The following is a 20989-nucleotide window of genomic DNA, read 5'->3' as shown; positions in this document are numbered from 1 at the left end:
TTTGTTTTAAATTTGTGTTATTAATTAATTTTAATTTTAATTAACATCCGATAATTATAATTTTATATATTATTTTTATAAGAATTTAATTATTAATTATACTTATAATTATTTAATTATTCAATTAAATATTTTATTACTAATTAATTATTCAATTAATATTTACACTACTAATCACCTTTAAATTAGGTTAATTAAGCTAATTAAATTAATGCTTAATTGATATATTAAGATTTAATCTAATCCTCATAGGCGAGTCAGCTTTCCTCTTCAATTTTTTCGTTGCCATTCGCGCGCGGCAGAGCTGACCTCGTCGGCTTCGTTTGTTCGCGGGGGGTAGAGCTTCGAATGATTCGCTTGCCATTGCCTGTCTAGGGTTTGCTTTTCCTCTTATGCATTTATTTGTTTCTGTTCTGCTTCGCGTAAAGTAGAGTTCTTAAAGAGTCGAAGCTTCTCCGCCTCCTCCTCCGACGTTGTTCTTGTCGGATCGGAAGTCGCTTTGAGAGCTTGCCGCGAAGGTAGCGATATTTCTTCCCTTTCGCGCGCTTCTTCGGTCGGATTTATAAATTCCGCAAAAAAGCTGGATTTACGAAATCCGGGATTTAGGACAAAAATAGCGAAAATGCCGTGAAGTAGAAATTAGACTTACCGTGAGATTTAATTTTGTGTTTTTTACTTTTTTGGCGTTTGGCAGGATTTAACTCAAATCCGGTGTAAATCGGGCATCCAAACAGGCCCTTCGCTGTTTGGCAGGATTTAGGATAAATCCTGCATCCAAACAGCTCCCTAATGAGCTGGTTTGGGATGGATGCAAGAAGCATATGAAGCTCTCATATGTCACCGGAGGATGAAAGGTTTTTTGATAGCGTCTAGCATCATGAAAAATATGTTGAAACTGAGACTTGTTTTATGAAATTCCTGTCTGTATGAATAATTGCATGTTGTAAAATGGCTTGAAGGTTGATACATCATCAAAAAATTATCTTGATCGCGCACGAACCTTGAGGCAAAGTCAAGTTATAAACTTTTGAAATTAAAATTTGGGACCATCCGAACTCTGATTTCAACAAACTTATTGTCAAATTGAACGTCTCGGAAATACAAACTCAACGACACTAAATTTGACTCAATCCGAGCTCAAATGAGTCTGAATCGAGGACTCAAAGCGATGTGGAAGGTTCAAACCACAATTTGGATCACAAAACGATTTCCAAACATGACATGCTTCTAGTCGAATTGAGTGGCCCGACGAGACGAATCCAACAAGCCCAAGATCGTAGAATTCCGACATCATTAAGACCTTTAAATGTCTAGCGAATGATCATGATTAAGGGATTCAATATCAGCCCTGCATCCAAACCACTCTCTATTTACCCTTAATCCTCCTTCTATTTACTGGCCATGTCACTCTAAAAAATCTATAAATAGACCCCTCATCCCTCTTGAAAGAGGGCTCTAAGCAAGAGAACAAGAGAGAGATCAGAGATCGCTCTTGCCTCCTCGCTCCTCCTCAATCATCGCTTGAAGTTCCACCAGACCACCACTTGAAGCCCTGAGCTTCACCGGACCACCGCCTGTTGCCCGGAGTTCTGCCGAACCACCACCTGACGCCCGGAGTTCTGCCAGACCACCACCTGACCCATGAAGTTCTGCCGGACCACCAACTGACGCTCGAAGTTCTGCCTTTGTACCATTGACTTATGATATTCAATTATTATTTATCCCATGCACTCCACTATTTTAAATACCACTCCTAGTTTAGGATGGGTTGAGAAAAGTTGTCAACTGTTGGTTGGGAGTAGGGGTGTTAATAAGTAACTGACTTAAAACAATAACTCAATCAAAAGAAAATACGAAAAATCCGGGCTTGGGTTGACTTGATTAATACTCTAGTCTTGGTCTGAAATGTTGACCTGATTAATTTTGCGTTATGTATGGGTTGACCAGATAATTAAAAATTGACTTAATTATCATTTAGGTTTGGGTTAAATGGGTCATATCTTGTTAAATGTTTCATGTTGATTAAAAAAAATTTAATCTGTATAATAAATGGGACAAATATGAGTCGGTTTTGGGTTAAACATTTTAACTCGTATGATAAATGAGCCGGCCTAGCATGTTCGGGTCAAATTAAGTTTAGGTTAGACTCAGAGCCGACCTACCAACTCGAATTGACACCTCTAGTATATTCATATGGTTCCCTCTCTTGTATTGTTCCTTTTGTCCAAATCCACCCCCCCCCCCCCCCCCCCCACACACACACACACAACCATCTCCAATGACAGTTGAGTCGACAATGGTAATGGATTAGCCATCATCAAGGACTATTCCATTGAGCTTGACGCTAGAGGCAAAGTTATCAGCCCCAGTTAGCCTTGATTGTAGTCCACTAGCTCCCAAAATCATTTGAAGCCACCCATCATCTACTCTGGTAGCCACAACCTGCTCATTTTCTCTTTTAGCAATGGCATCATGGAGGTAGTCACTGCTTTCGTCCACACTAGATGGCAAGGACAAAGATTTTGTTGACGTTGGATCGGATGGCAGCAAGTTCAATGTTGTCATCAATGTTGAAGCTAGGTTAAGCTACCAAATTGTTTAATGAGATGTAGCTAGATTAATACTTGAATGACAATTTTACTTCTTGAATCCCAAGAGATTTGTATTGGCAGGGCTCTTGAATGTCGTTGGATCCACCATTCAAAATCATTGACACTTCTTGATTGGCTTAAATCAGAGTCAGATAAAATTAACATATCTAAGCTTCCATATTGGAAGGCAATTGGTGTTTGTTGTATACTATGATGCATGCCCAATTCAGCATTGTACTTATTTTTGGTTTAATTAAATATTTCCAGAGTAGTTCAGGTCCAGCTAATTGGCAAGCTCTAAAGAGGATCTATAGATACCTTTGGGGTATTACTGGCCTAGTTTTGTGTTATTCTGGTAGAGATCTAAGATTAGTTGGCTACATGATTCTGGATTGGTTAAGGATTTTCTAAGATGTGAGGGTTTAGAAATACTTGCATTGAATTTGATGTTTTCTGACGAATATGCAAAATTGACTGTTAATTTGATTCACTCTTTTTTGTTTTTTGCCTTTTTTTCTTGATGTTTGCAGCATGAAAGTATGGAATGAAAATTGATACTCATGTGCAGAAGTGGTAGATGTTGGATTCCTGGTTATTCCCAATCTCTAGAACTGGGAGATGTTAGAATTTGGGTTTGTCTTAAGTTTTTTTCCTTATTAGACTTGGTCCTTACCCATCCTTATCCTCATGGTTGAGGTTTAGGCTTGGTTTGGGATGAGTTTCTTACTGCTTCTTAAAGTACTTCATTTGGGATGGCTTTCTTACTGCTTCTTAAAGCACAATCTTTTATTACAAGAATTTAAATTTTTGCACTAAAATACTGATTTAAGAAGCAGTAAGAAAGCTGTGTCCCAAACGAAGCCTTATCATGTAAGGTTTTTGTGTTTTATCTTCGTAATTATAGGTGAAGTCCAAAATGATGAAGAAAACGATGTTCGGAAGTGAATAATTAATTTAGGGTATTTATATTATTTAAACATTTTCTTCAGTTCATAACTTACCTACATTTCTGTCCAGCAAATCTTTTTTAAATTCATTATGGGGCTATTTCGTAGCAAGATTTAGACCGGATTTAAGGCATATTTGAGTGAAATCCAACGAAACGGCCTAAAACGCAAAACCAAATCTCACGGCGAATGAAATTAGCTGTAGACGGAAAATTCCGTCTTTTCATGCTAAATCCCAGATTTTTGAAATCCATTGGCTCGAGAGGAAGAGTCCGCTCGTTAAATCCGCTCTATAGCCAAACAATTACATGGGATTTAATAGGATTTACCATGAATGTTACCAAATAATTTTCAAGATTTAGGCCCCTCTGGTTTTCCGAAATATGAATTTAGCAGATTTACGAAATCCTGGGTGCTACCAAACAACCCCTATAAGTTTTTTCTCTGAGAAAGCAAGATGGGAAGCCGATTCTTACTTATCAAACTCAATTACATTGTTCAATTTATCTTTTCAGACTTGCCAATGATCTCTCTTAAAGACATAGTCCCTGCTGCTACCAACACAATAACCACACAGTTTATACTCCTTGATAAGGGAAATATTGGCCAGGATGGGAAGGAGACGACATGCCTAGCTCTGGTTGCCGACGAGACGGCTTCCGTCCACTTCCAGCTATGGGGCGACGAGTGCCATTTCTTCGAGCCCGGCGACATAATTCATCTCACTAATGGCATCTTCTCTTACCACAGGAGCAATCTTGTGCTGAGAGCTGGAAAGAAAGGTAGAGCTGAGAAGGCTGGGGAGTTCAATATGTTGTTTGTTGAGACTCCTAATATGAGTGAGATCAAATGGGCCAATGATCCCACCAATCCTAGAAAGTTTGTGAAGGAAGCTGTTCTTTCCTCTCACTCCAGAATTTTCCCGACTTTGCCATGAATATTTGTGGATCAATTCAGTTCCAGATTTCCTTTGAGTTGATAAGAATTCTAATTGATGTCTGTTATTTATGAGATCTGTAACAAATTTTATTAAGGTTAAACTCTTAAATATCGAGATATTTTTTTGTGTAATGGCAAATTTTGAAGTTAAGTGTGTTTCTGCAAGGGAAATTTTAGGACGGGTGATTTCTTAGGAAGTTACACTGACGGATAAAATCGTGAAGCTATTTGGTCAAAACAGACAAAGTTTCGATAATTAAGAGTTTGAGCTGATACAAGTAGGTAGAGCTTTGGAATTCTTTCTTTTAACTCATTCCTATGAATATGTAGTAGTATGATTTATTTATAAAAATTTTTTGTGAATGTTTTTATTATTTCTATCTGGAATCAATACATTGCATTGGATAGGCTGACTTGATCTCTCTTGATCATTTGATATTTTTTTGGAATATCATAGTACATTAATGTCCAAGAATAGGTACAATTATTTAGTCCGGTGAACGTACGCTCCTCTACGTTCGGCCACCAATGTTATAACGCCACGTATACGTTCGGCCACCAATGTTATAACGCCACGTAGCATGAAGAAAAGTCGCCGACCCGACCCGCTGTGTTTTGGGTTTTCGCACGTGTTAAAATTTAAATGACAAAAAAAATGGAAACATTTCGAAGTGCGACACTACACTTATCACCTAGAGATCAAATATGTGTATAAAAAATAAAATATTAAAATTTATATAGTGATATGAGTGATATAAATGAAATATAAAATTATTATATTTGATATTAAAATTATCTATTAGTAATAGACACGAAATATTAAAATTTCAAAGGGTTAAATATATAAATAATATGACATAAAGAGGTATGTGTGATTCGGCGGTACAGCTCACCTTCGAGTCCTCCAGATGGTAAGCCCAGCTGCGCTCTCGCTCCGTCCTAGTTTCCCGCCTCCCTCGAATGCTTGTCAATCGCGTCTTCGAAGCCCTTCTTTCGCCGTGGCTGTGAAGGGTGGGAAGAGAGGCGAAGATGACTACCATTCAACCCTCAAAGCTCTCAATTCAAGAGGCCGTATCGTCCCTAGAAAATCTCTTGGACAGGCAGGATACCCTCCTCCTCCGTGTCTATTGTTATCTAAATTTTTTTCAAATTAGTGTGGTTTTCTAATGCCGGTTGTTTTCTATCTGTTGTAATTGCAGCATTACATGTTAAATTCTAGCATTAATGACCAGCTCTCGAGCATAGCAGGAGTCGTGGAAGGAGATGTGGTTCTGGAGATAGGGCCTGGAACCGGATCTCTGACGAACGTTTTGATAAATGCTGGCGCCACCGTCATTGCAATCGAGAAGGTTTTTGCTGATTTTTTTCTTTATTAGTTTTTTTTTTTTAATTTGATATGTTTTATTACCTAATTGTTCAGATAGGAAATGCCTTCTGCAGACCTTGAACTTGATGTGTTTTACTGCTTCATGGAAATAGATGTCGTTTGGTTTGATTCGGTTACAATTGAATAGATTCCATGCTAGTTGTGTTGGAATTGGTCTTCATGTTTTAGTTTAGAAGGGTTATTCTACCTAGTAAATCGATTTCACTCTTTACTTTATCATTCCAGGACCCACGTATGGCTTTGATGGTGAAGGAAAGGTTTGGGTGCTCGGATCAACTTACGGTAATATTTGCTTTATTTGTTGTGTTTGAAGAGTTATTAGTTAAGAAACTGGTTAGGCTTAAGGTAACAGGGATAGAATTGAAGTGAGGTCAAGATAAAAGGTTTTATCAATTTGACATGCAAATGGAGCATATCAAATAATGCTTCAAAGATGCATGGATTTTACACACATAATGCCACCGTCTTTCAAAATTCTCTTACGAGTCACAATCATCTATGAAAAAGTTATTAATCTAAAGTGATGTGAGATTATTTTTTTATTTTCGTATGCTGACCCTGATTTTCTAGCAATGCTACTGTCTTTCAAAATTCTCTCACTTCTTTCTCTCTCTTCCCATCCTCCTTCAAACCTTTGTAGCTCCTTTCTCCTCCCTACCTCCCTTTGGGACTTACAGTCTTGCATTCTAATGGGTCGGGAATCTTTCTTTATTCTTAAGTTCTCAATTTAACCTTACTCACTCCTCTCTCTCCTCATTTTCTTCTCCCCAAGAAAAACTAACCAAAGATTTGACGCCTCAAATGTGCATGCGACTAGAGGCTTCTTAGATGTTAATAGGCTTAGGGGAGGTGAATGACATGCTTTTAATGAGAACTTTAGAAGTTCTTAAAAGAAGGGGCAGAATGGTGGATTCATGGATATTTATCTATGGATTTGTGATCACACAAATCTGATAGTCCAAGGAGTGATGCTTTCATCTTTATCTATCTCATTTATCTCTTAGGGACAAGGGTCCCAAGCTATCTTGCACCTCTCCCCATTAAGGTTGGTGATGACAACTTTTGGTTGGCTGCCACCGTCGCGCTCTCCTTACACATTCGAGAATGAGTTTGGGAGGTCATTACTTAATTAGCTCACTAGGCAGCCTTATGTGCTAGGCTTGGATGTGGCATACCTGGTCAAGTCAAATGCATAAAGGGTCTAGCCCAACGACTTTAAAGAAATTGCATTTTTGCAATCATGCCCCTATTCCTTCTGAAAATTTATTTTAGTTCTAAAGCCAATTTAAGCAACTAGTGCTTAATTTTTTGCAATAAAGGACTCTTACTTTTAAGATTTCATGATAGTTGCTCTACTAAATGAATTATTTGCCATTTTCATCCAATTCAAAATTTATATAGGTAGCTAGGGGTTCATATTTCTTATTTTTAATTTATGCACCATTCATTAAAAAGTTATAAACAAAATGCTCATTTTTATTTAATATTTTTAAATATAGGTTACATAAGATGGTTATGGGAGTGACCTATTAACCACTTAGCAATTAGCAGTGTTACGAGAATGACCAAGGAGAGTGAATGCAAAATCTTATGGGGAAATTTTGAAGAGAAGACTCAAAAAAAAAAAAAAATGATTCTCAAATTTCATCCAAAGATGCATCTACAAGAGCATTTCTTCAAGATCTTTGTCAATGTATTTGAAGAATTGCCCCCTCCCATTTTTGCTCTCACTATGAATTGTTGTTCTTTTTTTGTTGTTTGCCAGAGCTATTCATCTCTAACAATCTTTTACCATACAAGCCAAAGTACTTGTATCCATTTGAAAAAAAATTGTATTGCCAATAGTTCAGTTGGCTAGAGTCGCATCATCATTTTGAATGCTTCGGTGGCAACATTATTAACGCTCATCTAATTGGTTGGAGGGTAAATAGTTTTGTACTGAAGTTTTTTAATTTTTATATGATCAGGCCTTATAGGTCTTGCCCTACAAGATTTTCTAAAATTTTATTTTTTACTTCGTTTGCACCTGGCATTCTAGATTTAAGATGAGCATAAATGTTTTGCACCTTTTGATTTTTGAATTTTTTCCTGCATGCAAGAATAGTGATATGTAATATAAAAAGGTGGTTTCTACATATATTTAACTTTTTTTTTTTTCAAATATTATTCTTAATATCCCATCCGTCCCTTGGCGCTTAATCCCACGACCAGGATGAGAATCCATGGGGGGCTCATATGGATCATGTCGATCTCTATTAAATCCCAGCCTTCCCTTGACACTTGATCCCACAGTCAGGATGAGAATCCAAGGGTTACTCACCTGGATCACACCAATCTCCTTCTATATTTGGGTGGCTAATTTAGGAAGAATTATATTAAGGCAATTATGCATGATTATGTAATTATTTATTTCTTTATTAAGATATCATATATAAATTTAAAAAGAGCTATAGTTTTGTCTAATAAAATTAAGTATTTTTCCTCACCAATTCTATGAATTTAGCATGGTATCAGAGTAAGGGATTCAATTCTTCTTCAAAAACGAGAGCGTGAGAGAGGAAGAGTTAGTTCTTGCATTCTTTTCCTGCTTACGTGCGTCCAGGGCAGCCGAGCAAGTGAGACGGCTTACCCCTTACGGTCTTCTGTGTGCAACTCCCGTGCGTGCATATCTGAAAGCCGAACCAAGTGAAGAAGAGGATCAAGAGAGGGAGTGAGCAGGAACCAGGTGTGTGTGTGCCTGTGCAGGGAAGATTGGCCCTCGTGCTTGTGCTGGAGCCGAACCGAGCAAGGAACGAGCAGTTGAAGAGCTGTTGTACACACCATCAAATTCTCCACTCGAAGAGCCCATCCTTGCCCCAAATCTCAACCATTTCTGCATGTTCTCTATCTGCTAGCCTCAAATATGGGAGATATATAAGAAGGTCGAAGCCTCCTTTTGGACAACAGAAGAAGTCGACCTCTCCCAAGATCCCCGCCACTGGGATCAATTCTTCAAATCGGACGAACGTCACTTTGTAGGCCACATTATTGCCTTTTTCGCAGCTGCTGACGGAATCGTCATTGAGAACCTTGTCGATCGGATTTGAACTGAAGTTGGTTCACTGGATTCGAAGCTCGCTGATGGAACTATCCTAATATGTGGAGTTGCCCAGATGATGCACGCGGTGGTGAAGATGGCTTTCTTGGTGGTAAGACAGTTCACTGCTACGGTTCAGTGCGCACTTACGATGACTGAAGAGTTGGTGAGCATGCAAATGGTGAAGTACGCTATTCTCTAAGTAGGGAGTTGATCGTGGATATCGAGGGTGAGGCTATAGAGAGATTAGAAGCACTTTATCCTACCTTGAAGGAGGTAGTGCTTGTTGGTTGTCCAGGTTCCCACCACTGACCTTTATTGTTGAAATTCAGAGGAATAGTAGTTCTTCCACCGGCTTTCATTGCCGAAATTTTTAGGAATACATGTACCCACTACCGGCCTTCATTGACAAAATTCTGAGAAATATTAGTCCTTCCACCGTCTTTCATTGCCGAATTTTTGAGGAATACAGGTTCCCACTATCGGCCTTCATTGCTAGAATTATGAGGAATGCAGCTTCCCACCACCGACCTTCATTATTGGAATTATGAGGACCTTCGTGCATCCAAGATCAAGAAGAGATTGAGTGGGAGGCTGCTCTTGCTTGCGACATCTAGAGTTGACCGAGCAGAAGCGAGCACAGGAACTTCTTCTGCGTGTGTCTAGAAAGATCCAAGAGTTTCCTCTCATACGGGGGTACGAACAAGCAAGAGTGCAAGACCTGCACTCCCTCCTATGATCATACCAGAGAGATGAGACCTGTACTGGTTGATCGAACAAGATTCTGTTCAGGAGGAGTTGGATGACCTGGGAAGGAGATCTGCATTTTGAGTGTTGAGCCGGTTGAGACGCGTGTTTCTGCTCCTGTCCTTGAAGCTTGCCACAACCCTAAAAATATTTTTTTTTACTTTTTTTTTTATTGTCATGCCTTCATTGCTGGCCTTCCCTTGAGAATCGAAAAGGAGGTGAACCCAAAAGACAAGTAATCCACTTTCCCTGTTATCCCATCACCGGCCTTTAATAAAGAATTGAAGAATGCTATTCAACGCAGCCTTCATTATTGACCTGCACCTTCTAGGCTTGATTGAGATAGCCTTCATCGCTATCCTTTGCCTCAAAAATATTTGAAGCTAATTCCTCTCAAAGCTTTTACAAAATGAAGGACTCTATAGTGCACCACGGGATTGATAACTCTATTTTTCTGGGGCTAATTACCAAGCTAAGAATGACATATATGTATTCCCCAGCTTGAGAGGAAGTGTTAAAATCCCAACCGTCCCTTGACACTTAATCCCACGGCCAGAATGAGAATCAATGGGAGGCTCACATGGATCACGTCGATCTCTATTAAATCTCAGTCTTCCCTTGACACTTAATCCCACGACCATGATGAGAATCCAAGGGTGACTCACCTCGATCACATTGATCTCCTTGTATATTTGGGTGACTAATTTAGGAAGAATTATATTAAGGCAATTATGCTTAATTATGTAATTATTTGTTTCTTTATTAATGTATCACATATAGATCTATAAGGAGGAATAGTTTTGTCTAATAAAATTATGACTTTTTCCTCTCCAATTCTCTGAATTTAACAATTATTCATTTGTATTAGCTTACCCACTACACCAACACATAGAGTTACGCCATATTATCAATTGGATATATGTCATAAAAGCATTAAATATGAAACGATTTTGTCTATTTTATTACATCTTAACCGATCACTTTTCACTTCTAAAATTTATTTATGTAGATTCTGCAAGAAGACATTACTAGGTGTCACATCCGTTCTCATGTTAGCGCTTTATTGGAAAGAGTTGATACAAACGGATTAAAGTATGCAAAGGTAAGAAACTTAACAAATTAGCATGCTAAGGTTTCCGTGTTCCTCTTGGACTAACCTTTGTGACAATTTTTTTTTCTTGTGGTACCAAATCACATTTGAATGATCTTTTGCTCAATAAATTTAATTTAAATCAAACTTTTAAATGCCAATTCTATTTGATTGTGTTGCTTGGTATACACCATGAATTTCTGCTTGGCATGGGTAGGGCATGAAACGAGAAAACCAAAACTGCTTGTTTTTTTAGGATGTTGGATAATTAAATGTCCGAGCTGCTGTCATGGTATCTCAAGCGTTAGGCTTGGCATTGTGTACTTGAATCCTCATGAGAGCTAGATAATCACGCATTTTACTGAGAATTTGAGATGTTTCCGCACGTTTTTTGTAGATATTCTTTTCTTTCATGCATTACTACGACTTTGCCCATGCAGAGAATTTTAGAACTGTATTTGCTCCCGTTCATGTCTTGTCATATAGGCTGTTTAAGCTATTAAGAAACTCAGGCCCACGTCTTGATACATGGCTTCGTGATCTGATATTCTCGGGTGATTTTTTTAGGGATATTTACCCTGAAGTCAGAGGAGCTAGTCAGCTAGACCTGGATGTTTTGGTGAAGGTAGAGATTGAGAGTGGAATAGAGTTAGTGATTTTGGAGAGAAAGAAGATTGGGAGAGGAGTAGAGGAAGACAGGTGGGCAACATCACGCCTAGTAGGAAAAAAGAACTTTGAATACTGTCTGGGCCAGTAAGCATATAGAGAACTAGAGAATTTCTGTTGAACGGGAACATTCTATTTTTCAATAACATTGTTTGTTATGTTATTCGGAGAGTTTTATCAGAAGTTTAGATGTAAACCTCACTTCAGAATATTATGACAAACAAGTAAGGTCTGACATAAACAGCACATCTTACTTTTGTTAGGATCTCCATAACCAATACAAAAATAATTTGGACTTATGTCAATTTTTGATGTAAACTTGCAATGATTCAGAGCAATTTAGTCACTCCACAACTCTACTAATATTACGCACTCCTCCATTGTGCATATTTTTAGTAACATTAACATATTTTTGACATGTACATTTTTCCTCAATACTCACCAATCAATTATTATGATACTTGATTATATGCCATGATCAGTAAAATTCACGTGAAAATTCTTTAATATTAATTTTATCTACTTTAATTGGTGCATTTCTTACCCTCTGTTACACATGCTTAAACTACCTAAATTGATTTTCATTACTTTAACTTTAATAGATGTAAATCCCACCACTCATAATATAACATTTTTTATCCATAGTTCATATTTTTTCATATATCTAGTTTAATATTTTCGATTCTAACATGTTCAACTCATCCATCAATGATTTATTGATTGCTTAGAACTAAGATCAATAGAACATTACTTGTCGGACTGCAGTTTTATAAATTTCCTGTATGTCTATCTGATATCCTCTCATTATTTAGTACACTTAACACATTTCTTCATTTTTTATAAAAGACCTAGACTCTAGAAGTTAAGTCATTATCTAGTTGATTCATTACATTGTATAGTATATCTAAGGTACTTATATTTAGGTATATCTTTTTCTTCAAAGTAATATTATCTAGTAATAAATAATATCATACCCCTAAAATCACATGTCATATTATAAGTCTTTTTTCTACAACTTAAGCTCTTTTATTTTAAACAATTTTTTTGTTGTTATAATTTTCTACTTATTTTTGTAAAGGTTTTTTCCATTAGAACTATCTTATATTAAAAGAATATGCTAAGGTATCTCACTTTAATATTTAGAATCTCCATAATCTAATACAAAAAGTTTTGGGACTTGATATCAACGCTTGATGTAAACCTACCATAATTGGAGCTGTTTGCTCACTTTACAACTGCTGCTAATACTATTTATTTGAATGCCTTGTTATGTTTTTCTTATATTTTGTTTTGTCTGTATGAATTCTTGCTAGAATATATATCATAAGTAGCTTTTGGACGATTGCCAATTTGCATTTTTTTTTTTGGTTTTGCGTGGAGGCTGTGTAATAACTCGTATTTTGACCTAGACAAATAATTTTTTTTAAGAGTCATTATAAACTAAATTTGAAAACCGTCTTCGCCGTAGTATTTATATTGTAGTATTTTAATTACATGATTTTTTTTAATTTTTTGACACTGGTGTAAATTCTTAAGAAATTGATCCATTTTGGTATAAGTGAGGATTTTGGGACCGTCAAATGTCTGTTTTGGAAACCGATTTTACTAGTATTTTCTAAATAAAATGATTTATTTCATGGATATTTTTTTATAATTTTTAAAGCTAAAAAAGAATTTATATAATTTTATGCTGAAATTTTGATTAAATTATATAATTAAATAATATTATATTATAAATATCCTAATTTATTAACATACTTTTATTAAAGCCTTTTCCTTATTCTTTATTCGGCTAAGCAGCAACAGAGAAAGGAATTTAGGAATTTTGAGAGAATTTTGAGGAGAGAGAAAATAGAAGTGAGGATTTGAAGGCAGTGAAGCAATTTTGGCCACTCGGTTCTGTTGGGATAGTTGCTCATCTCGCTGTAAGGAACAGTTACCCTATTTCTGATTTCAATAATTTTGTGTTTTTGATATTTTTCTGATCAAATTTGTATTTTTATTATTGAAAAACAAAGATAATTTTGAAATATTCACCACGTAATTTTTTGTATGTGATATATCTCGTTAATATGAATTTTCACTTTTTAAATTGAAAGATATGATTTTTTTGAAGTAAATATATAGTAGATAAATTTGATATATATTCTTGCATTTTATGATTATTGCATTTCTTATATGTATTGACTTACTTTGCATAGAAAAGATAACGCTTGCATGTAAGCAAAGAAGGCTGGCTATTAACACTATAATAAATATGAGCTAGCTCTTAAACTATAATAATCTGCGCAAGGTGGGTCGACGGACTTTTCTTTAAATAAATTGTTAGTGGTGTAATCATAGTTGTAGCCTCTAACTGATTGACTAAATTACGCTGATGGGTAGAGGGTTACGCCTCTTAAATGATTATTAAAAGTCACTTATGAAAATTAATAAATTGAGAGATATGACAGATAATAGATGTATAGAAGAAAACACTACATTAAAGCTAAAAGTCATGCCTTATTTTTCATAATTTTACTCATGAGGATATTTATCTAATAGTACATTAAACTGATTGACTAACTTATATCTCATTCTGTTATTGATATTGATATAACATAACATAGCATATTGATATGATTTATTGGATGATAGTCTTTTTTTTTATTTTTCTTATTGTTTGATAATTGATAGATCTCTTTTGACTTTATTTATCATATTGATTTTATTATTGGTTTTAGAGATTTTTATTGCTCTTATTAAATGATGATGATGGGGACATCGACAAGAGTTTTCGACGCGTTTATCAGAGGCGACACAGGAGATCGATGGCTATGATGGAGAGTCTTTACTTTTGATGCATTTTCTATATTAACATTTTATGTACTAATCATGTTATTTCAGTTTTTCCTTTTTTTGCCCTTATGGGTAGTTGGTCGCTATTGTAGCCCAAGGGGCATTTTAGTCTTTTATTTTCTTTGTCATTTTGAGGCCTATATATATGGCCATTTTCTTATGTAAGAGGGTTGATTATTGATGAATGAAAAGTTATCTTGGCGATCTCTTTGTGAGTTCCAAAACTCCTCTATATCTCTTTGTGAGTTCTTGAAGAGAAAGCTCTTAGATCTCTTTGTGAGTTCTAGTGGAAAGTGTGAGGTTTGTGATTCTTGATTTCTTTTTCTTCTCCACCAATCTCCCCCCCCCCCCCTTCATCTCAAGAGAAGACAACCACACCCATTGGCTTGGAAAACCGACCCCCACCTCCTTGCCACTGTCCCTTGGAGCCCAAGCCGCCGGCTGCCATCCTACCACCGGCCAGCCACCTTGCTACCAACCCCCTTCCATCCACCCACCACCCCTCTTTCCTCTAGCCATCATTTTGAAATTCAAATTTCGAATTTCAAATTGAGAGTAATTTCAGATTTAGAATTAATCCCCTCCACCCCAACCTAACTTAGTTTCCACCAAGAAACCTAGCTTCTCCCCTCCACCTCTCCAAGCCGGCCACCATCTCTCCTTTCTTGGGTTTTCTTATCGTGCTCTCTCATCTCCATGCAAACCATGCATGGAGGAACCCGAATGGAACTTTGGATTTGTGCATGACGATCGAGATCAAGTCGACATCCTCCAATCGCCATTCTTTGACATGGTCTTTGATTTCGACGACACCGTTGAAGAATACATCGACCGTATCCAATACACCTTAGTTGATGTGATCGACGAGCGAAGGTCAAAGGGATGTTGGATCATCATTGGACGACCATCTTCCTCCAACCTTCCCAACAACGACGTTCCTCGGCTTGTCCATCCTAGTGGTTACTTCATTTCTAGCGTGGAAGATCTTTCTCCGCTCAACCTAGATTCGTAGGGAAGAGAATAAATCCTCAAAGGTAAACACCTCATTATTAACTTTTTGATTTGTGTTACAAGCTTTTACATTACTTCACATTGTATTTGATTGAAAGTGTCTTGGTTAATCTTCATGCAATTCATTGCCTAGGCAATTGGAAGACTGAGAATTCTTGTAACCTACTTTGAATTGACGCATCATTTTATAAAGGTGAAACTTCTATTAAATTCTCTTGATAATCTTGTGTAACTCCAAGCATGTATCACATCATTTGGTATCAAAGCATGGTTGCATGTCATGCATGTGCTAGAAGTTCCTAGGAGTCTAGTTAACCAATTGTGAAACTCGTTTGCATGCATACCATTGCCTACTTGTTTTAAATTCTCTGTTTGCATGCACGTTTTCATCATATTAAGCAATTATATTGCATCGTCTAAGTGCTGTCTTTGTCACTACAACTCCCCCAATTGCTTAGGTCACTTGCCAAACTATAAAACCTGCTGTCCAGAAATTCCTGCACCCATTACTAGCCTTAAGGTGACTCTAAACAAGTGTGTATTTGCTGTCCACACCCTGGAAACCATCCAAAACACTTAGCCAACTTTATGTCATGCTATAGTTTGCTGTCCACATCGTCTAACTTAGGCACACATCTAGTGAATTGTAGGCTAGTTTCTTAAGCGTTTAAGTGCTGTCCTTAACCTAACAACGTTCCTAAGTGCCTAAGTTACCTAACCCACTAATGTAACTTGCTGTCCAAACAATTTGTGGCACCCTTTAGTGAGTTTAAGTGAGCCTAACCTAGTGTCTAAATGATGTCCCTTACACCCAATCACCTATGAGTGTCACTTGGCGCTTCTCAATGGACCCGATAGGATTTCAAAAGAAGTTAGATGACCTAGTTAATCTTGTGAGCTCTTTTACGAAAACCTCGAAGGAGGAACATGTTCACTCTCCCCACTCTAGATATGCGCCCCATTCGATCAATCATGCTAGTCAGAAGATGCCCCACTATGCTTTTCAACCTAGACATGTGTTTAATCCACAACGACTAGAGTCACATGACCATCTACCCACCTTTGATGATTCATTGTACTCTTATACTTTAGGGAATTGGTTAGACAATTAGAGGACTATTTTGAATTGCATGATATCCCTAAGTCCCGCCAGTTTAGCATTGTTAGGTCACACCTGAGCGGTAGTGCTTGCCAATTTTGGATGAGGTTGGAAGATCATAAAGAGTCTCGTGGCGAATACACTACCTCCGATTGGAAAAACATGAGACGAGAACTTGGATTAAAATACCTTTCCCCTACTTATGGTCACACATCCTTTAGTAACATCAGGGTTACTACCCCACCCTGTAGGTCCTCACTTAACCTTAATGGCCGACCCTTTATTGGGTCTTTTGTTGAATCGGTCCCATACGACTCTCCACTTGGGTTGATTTCTAGCCATCCCAGTCAACCTTGTCTGAACACGCAACCTCTCTGCGTGGTGGATCCCGAGCCACCTCGCCACATGAGTAACTTTACCACCTTTAAAATCAGTAATGATTCTAAGGCTGCCCAATCTTTCGTATCCCCAATATTTGACCATGCGAGTGTAATTGTACCTAAAAGAAGCACGACAAAGAAGAACTTTCTTGAACCTAAGACTGAGTACACCCATTTCGTGGATATTAATGATATGATTGATAATGAGGACTTCTTTGAGGAAGAAACTGAAGTGAGTGAATCAGACTTCCGACAAGACCTAAACCCTGATCTAGGAAAGTTATAACCTTTAAAAGTTGACACCATAGCCCACCCTGATCCTAGTCTCTTCAAGGATATCTTGTTAGAAAAGGTCTACCTGGATGATAGTAATGTGATTTCGAAGGGAGTTGATCTGACTGTGAACACATTCAAATTAACTTCGGAAGGTTCTGATTTAATCGTATCTATTACTAAGAAAGACTCCAAATAATTTTGATTTAATTTCGAATAATTCTGATGGCGACGTGGATAATCGTGAGTTAAAAGTGATTCAATTGAATTTACTACCTGATTTAACTCCCGATTTAATTGACCCTGAATCCATTGATCATAAGGTTACAACTAAACCTGATTCTATTGAGAATAATACTATGAGTTTGGAATATAGTGATTTGAGTCTAAAAGTTTTTTAGCCTAATTTCAACAATGAGCCTCCTTTTGTTTTAGTGGAGTCTGTTTTAGGAGTTGCTCCTCTAAATTTACATTGAGCGAGTGTGTCTTTCTTGACTGGACTTACCTCACCATTCCTTATATCAACTTTAATGTTAGAGAGAGTATTTTCCTGTACTTTCATGTCACCACTCTAACTATTGTGCCCATTTTTGTTATGGTTACCCTAACCAATTTCTTGAGTTTCATATTTGATGGTGACTCTATGGGTTACCCCATTATAACTTTGAATCAAGACCCATCGTCTTATCTTGTTCCTGATTCATTTGTTTGACCCGCAATATTCTTGTCCTTCCCTGTTAAGGACCATCTCTCTCCTAGTTAGATGAATTTACTAGATGATCCCGTTGACCCTAGGAGACTACCTACGACCTTAACTGAAACTTCCTATAGAAGTGCCCTGGTAGCTAAGGATGTCTTCATTGCTCCCCCTACACCAGTTCCCATAGACCTAAACACTTTAGATCCCCTCATTTCGTGACTCTTCCACCTTTATTCTAGCTAGGTGTTCGTGTGAGTTAGTATATTGTGTGTGTGTGTGTTTTGTAGTCTATTGTCTTCCTAAATTGTCTAGGTTTAAAACTTTTGTGTGAGCTCATGATTCTTGCCATTCATTATGCACACCCAGTCTCTTGCATCCACATTTGCATCTCATCTCCAGGAGTTACATATTGAGATTAAAAAGAAAATTGAACAAAGTAACACCAATTATAAAATTATTGCTGATAAAATCTTTAATGCTCATAAACCTAAAAGGTCGAGTTATTTTTCATCAACATATCTAAAGGGTCGGAATCACATGATCAAAGATTACAACGAATTCATTGTGTGAAAGTCACACAACAAATTCGTTGGGAGGCAATTTGTTGACTATAAAAAAAAAAAAGAATACAAAAAGTTTTTTTAAACAACCGACATACTAGCTTCCTCCGGTCCCACCTTGCGCGGTTTGCCCCCAAACGCAGCGACTCTTTGTTCGTAAAAGAGATAACCGCAAATTCATTTTTTAAAAGGATGAAGAGAACGATCAAGAGAAAAACTTACGCTCGCTCACTTCGCTGCTTCGACTGCATCGTTGCTGTTCGACTTCGTTGCTCCGTAGGAGGTGTCTAGGGTTCGCCCTTCATCTCCTCTTTTCGTCGTTGTTGTTCGGCTCCGTTGCTTCACAGGAGGCCGAGAGATTGTACGCGTCGCTTCTTCAACTCCCCGTGGCTGTGCGACTTCGGCTCCCTCGTCACCGTTCGACTTCGTTCCTTCATTGGAGAGGGAAAGGTTGCACGTGTCGCCTCTTCCGCTTCTTCAACGCTGTTCGACTTCGTTGCTTAGCTGGAGGGGAGAGAGCGCACAGTCGCTTCTTTGGCTCTCTCCGACTTTGTTTCTCGGACTCCCCTGGCTATCCGACTTCGCGCTTCACAGGAGGTGTAGAGATCGCATATGTCACTTCTTCTGCTCCTTGCTGTTTGGCTCGATTGCTTTGCTAAAGGTGAAAAGAGAGAGATGGGATAACTTTTCCTTTCCACAACTCTAAATTTTCATGCATGTCAAAGTAAAATGACTTGAATAATAGAGCTACAATTTAATACCCAAAGTTGAAAGAGTTTGCTCTCTTTGTCTTCCTAAGCTAAAAGAGTTTAAAATTTTCCACAATGATTAAGTTTTGTTGGAAAACAATTAAAACTTTTATGAAAAATTTTTCTTTGCCAATTTCATCTTCTAGACATGATTGCAAGAAAAATATTTTCATTAATCTAAGTAGCCACAAGCTCTCCAACAACCAAATTACATAGCACAAATTTACAAACAACAAAACTCCTCACATGAATAACTCTACTCAAACAACATAGCTTACAAACTCAACATACTAAAGACTTCTGCACTAACATAATAGCTTTCAAACTTTCCAATTCAAAATACTTTTGTTCCCCAATTCTTAATAATAAAGCTCCCTACAACAAATAAACTGAGCTTTCTAAAAGAACACAACAAATCCTTTTTTGGCCCCCTTTTCCCTCCCAAAAAAAAAGAAAATTCCCCCTTCTTCTTTGTACGAAGCTCTAACAACAAATAATAATTCATTACATTAATATAAATCAATATTAAATTCAAGAGAATGCTACGTAACTATCAGGCACCAATAATAAGAAAAAGAATCTACTAAAATAGTAAGAAAATTACTCGTAGCAAAGGAACAAATAGTGTTCAACACAAATTGGCCAAGCTATAAGTACAACTACTAGTAAATAACCAATTTGAAATCACGGTGGTCCAGTTTTTAAACAACTAACCGTCCCACCCAAACAAATCAAATAATAAATCTATGGGCCAGCCTCGTTCATAGGAAACTAGGTTTGGTAAGACCCACTAAACCTGGCGACTTTCATAGGGAAAGCCATAAGCCTGACCTATGGGAAAGTATATAGACTGGAAATGACCAAAGCCCTAAAACCCAATTAAAACCCCCGGCCACTTCTATAGAAGTTCATAAGTCCGACCTCTTGGCAAATGTTTTAGGTGATAATACAACCCTAGACCCTCACTTGGGCATGTCCTGTCTATAAACTTAGTTGTTAAGACCCATAACTCGGGCCACTTAGCTAGTGCTAGGATCGTAAGACCCATCATTAGGCAACTTCTAAGGAGCACTAAGACCCTAATCCAAATCCAAATTTAAGGCAAATTTAAATTATGGGCATCCATAGTCTATAGGACTTTAGTTGTAAGACCCCAATAACTCGGCGCACTTACTTAAAGTCTAGGTCGTATAAAAGAGCCCATCATTAGGCAAACTTCTAAGGAAAGCACTAAGCCTAAATCCAAATCCAATTTAAGCTCAAATATAATATGGGCATCTAGTCTATTAGAGTAGGTTGTAAGACCCGCTATCGTGGCAAACTTCTACCTTGAAAGTTGTAACGCCCCCCCCACAGTTTTAGAAAATTGGTTAAAAAAATAAATAAGCAATGTTCTAAACCTTACAAAGCAAATTTAAATTCTAAGGCATCTTAGTTTAAACGATTTAAGTTGGATAGACCGCTTTTCAGGCTACTTCCTTAAGGGAAGCCATAAAGTCCTAACCAAATTAATTAAAATTCCTCGGGCATTGCCCTAGTCTATATGGTTGGTTGTAAAACCCACAACCTCCGCCGCTTAGCTTTACCAAGGGTCTAAGGTCGTAAGACCCCCGTTAGCAATTTCTAGGACAGCCATAAGACCTATTCCAACTACTCAAAATTCTCCGGGCAAACTCTAATTGAGCCGTAAGCCCCAAACTATAACAAACTATCCGGACAACTCCTAATTGGAGCTGTAAAGCCCCAAACTAAATAAATTACCGGGTCAACTTCTAAGGAAGTAATAAGCCCTAACCCAAATTAAATCAAACTAAAATTCACACTTAACTACTTCAGTCTACTCGGGATCCCTGAGAGGAGGCAACCCATGGCTGCTAATCAGATTCCTTGGACACTACGGTCAATGATTGTTAGTGTTGGTAGACTGAATCTACGG

At 37.5% G+C, this 20989-nt stretch overlaps 2 protein-coding genes across 6 annotated transcripts in view; both read left to right on the top strand.

Annotated features, from left to right (window-relative positions):
- Positions 1–313: 313 nt before the first annotated feature.
- LOC110113409 (SOSS complex subunit B homolog) lies at positions 314–4648 on the top strand. Its single transcript, XM_020845987.2, has 2 exons — positions 314–376; positions 4054–4648. Exon 2 carries the CDS (start codon positions 4062–4064, stop codon positions 4473–4475), a length of 414 nt encoding a protein of 137 aa, XP_020701646.1. The 5' UTR covers positions 314–376; positions 4054–4061; the 3' UTR covers positions 4476–4648.
- A 685-nt stretch (positions 4649–5333) lies between these two features.
- LOC110113408 (ribosomal RNA small subunit methyltransferase, chloroplastic) overlaps positions 5334–20989 on the top strand; it is a 38648-nt gene continuing 22992 nt past the window's right edge. For 4 of the 5 annotated variants that reach the window (XR_003699674.1, XM_020845985.2, XM_028692125.1 and 1 more), the window contains exons 1-4: positions 5335–5577; positions 5677–5826; positions 6090–6146; positions 10697–10789. Coding sequence is in view for 4 of the 5 variants with exons in the window: in XM_020845985.2 (XP_020701644.1) it covers positions 5386–5577; positions 5677–5826; positions 6090–6146; positions 10697–10789 (492 nt within the window). In the remaining variant the exon portion in view is untranslated. Of the gene's footprint in view, positions 5578–5676; positions 5827–6089; positions 6147–10696; positions 10790–20989 lie in introns of all 5 variants that reach the window. The other variant, XM_020845984.2, reaches the window with a different exon arrangement.

Source organism: Dendrobium catenatum, unplaced genomic scaffold (assembly GCF_001605985.2).
Source record: "Dendrobium catenatum unplaced genomic scaffold, ASM160598v2 fragScaff_scaffold_156, whole genome shotgun sequence".
In the NCBI taxonomy this organism is placed as follows: domain Eukaryota; kingdom Viridiplantae; phylum Streptophyta; class Magnoliopsida; order Asparagales; family Orchidaceae; genus Dendrobium; species Dendrobium catenatum.
Note: the sequence above shows the minus strand (reverse complement) of the source record. Positions and strands in the feature narration are given on the sequence as shown.

Excerpts from the sequence above, each read along its gene's own strand:
- LOC110113409 (XM_020845987.2), top strand. The coding sequence starts at position 4,062 with ATGATCTCTCTTAAAGACATAGTCCCTGCTGCTACCAACACAATAACC.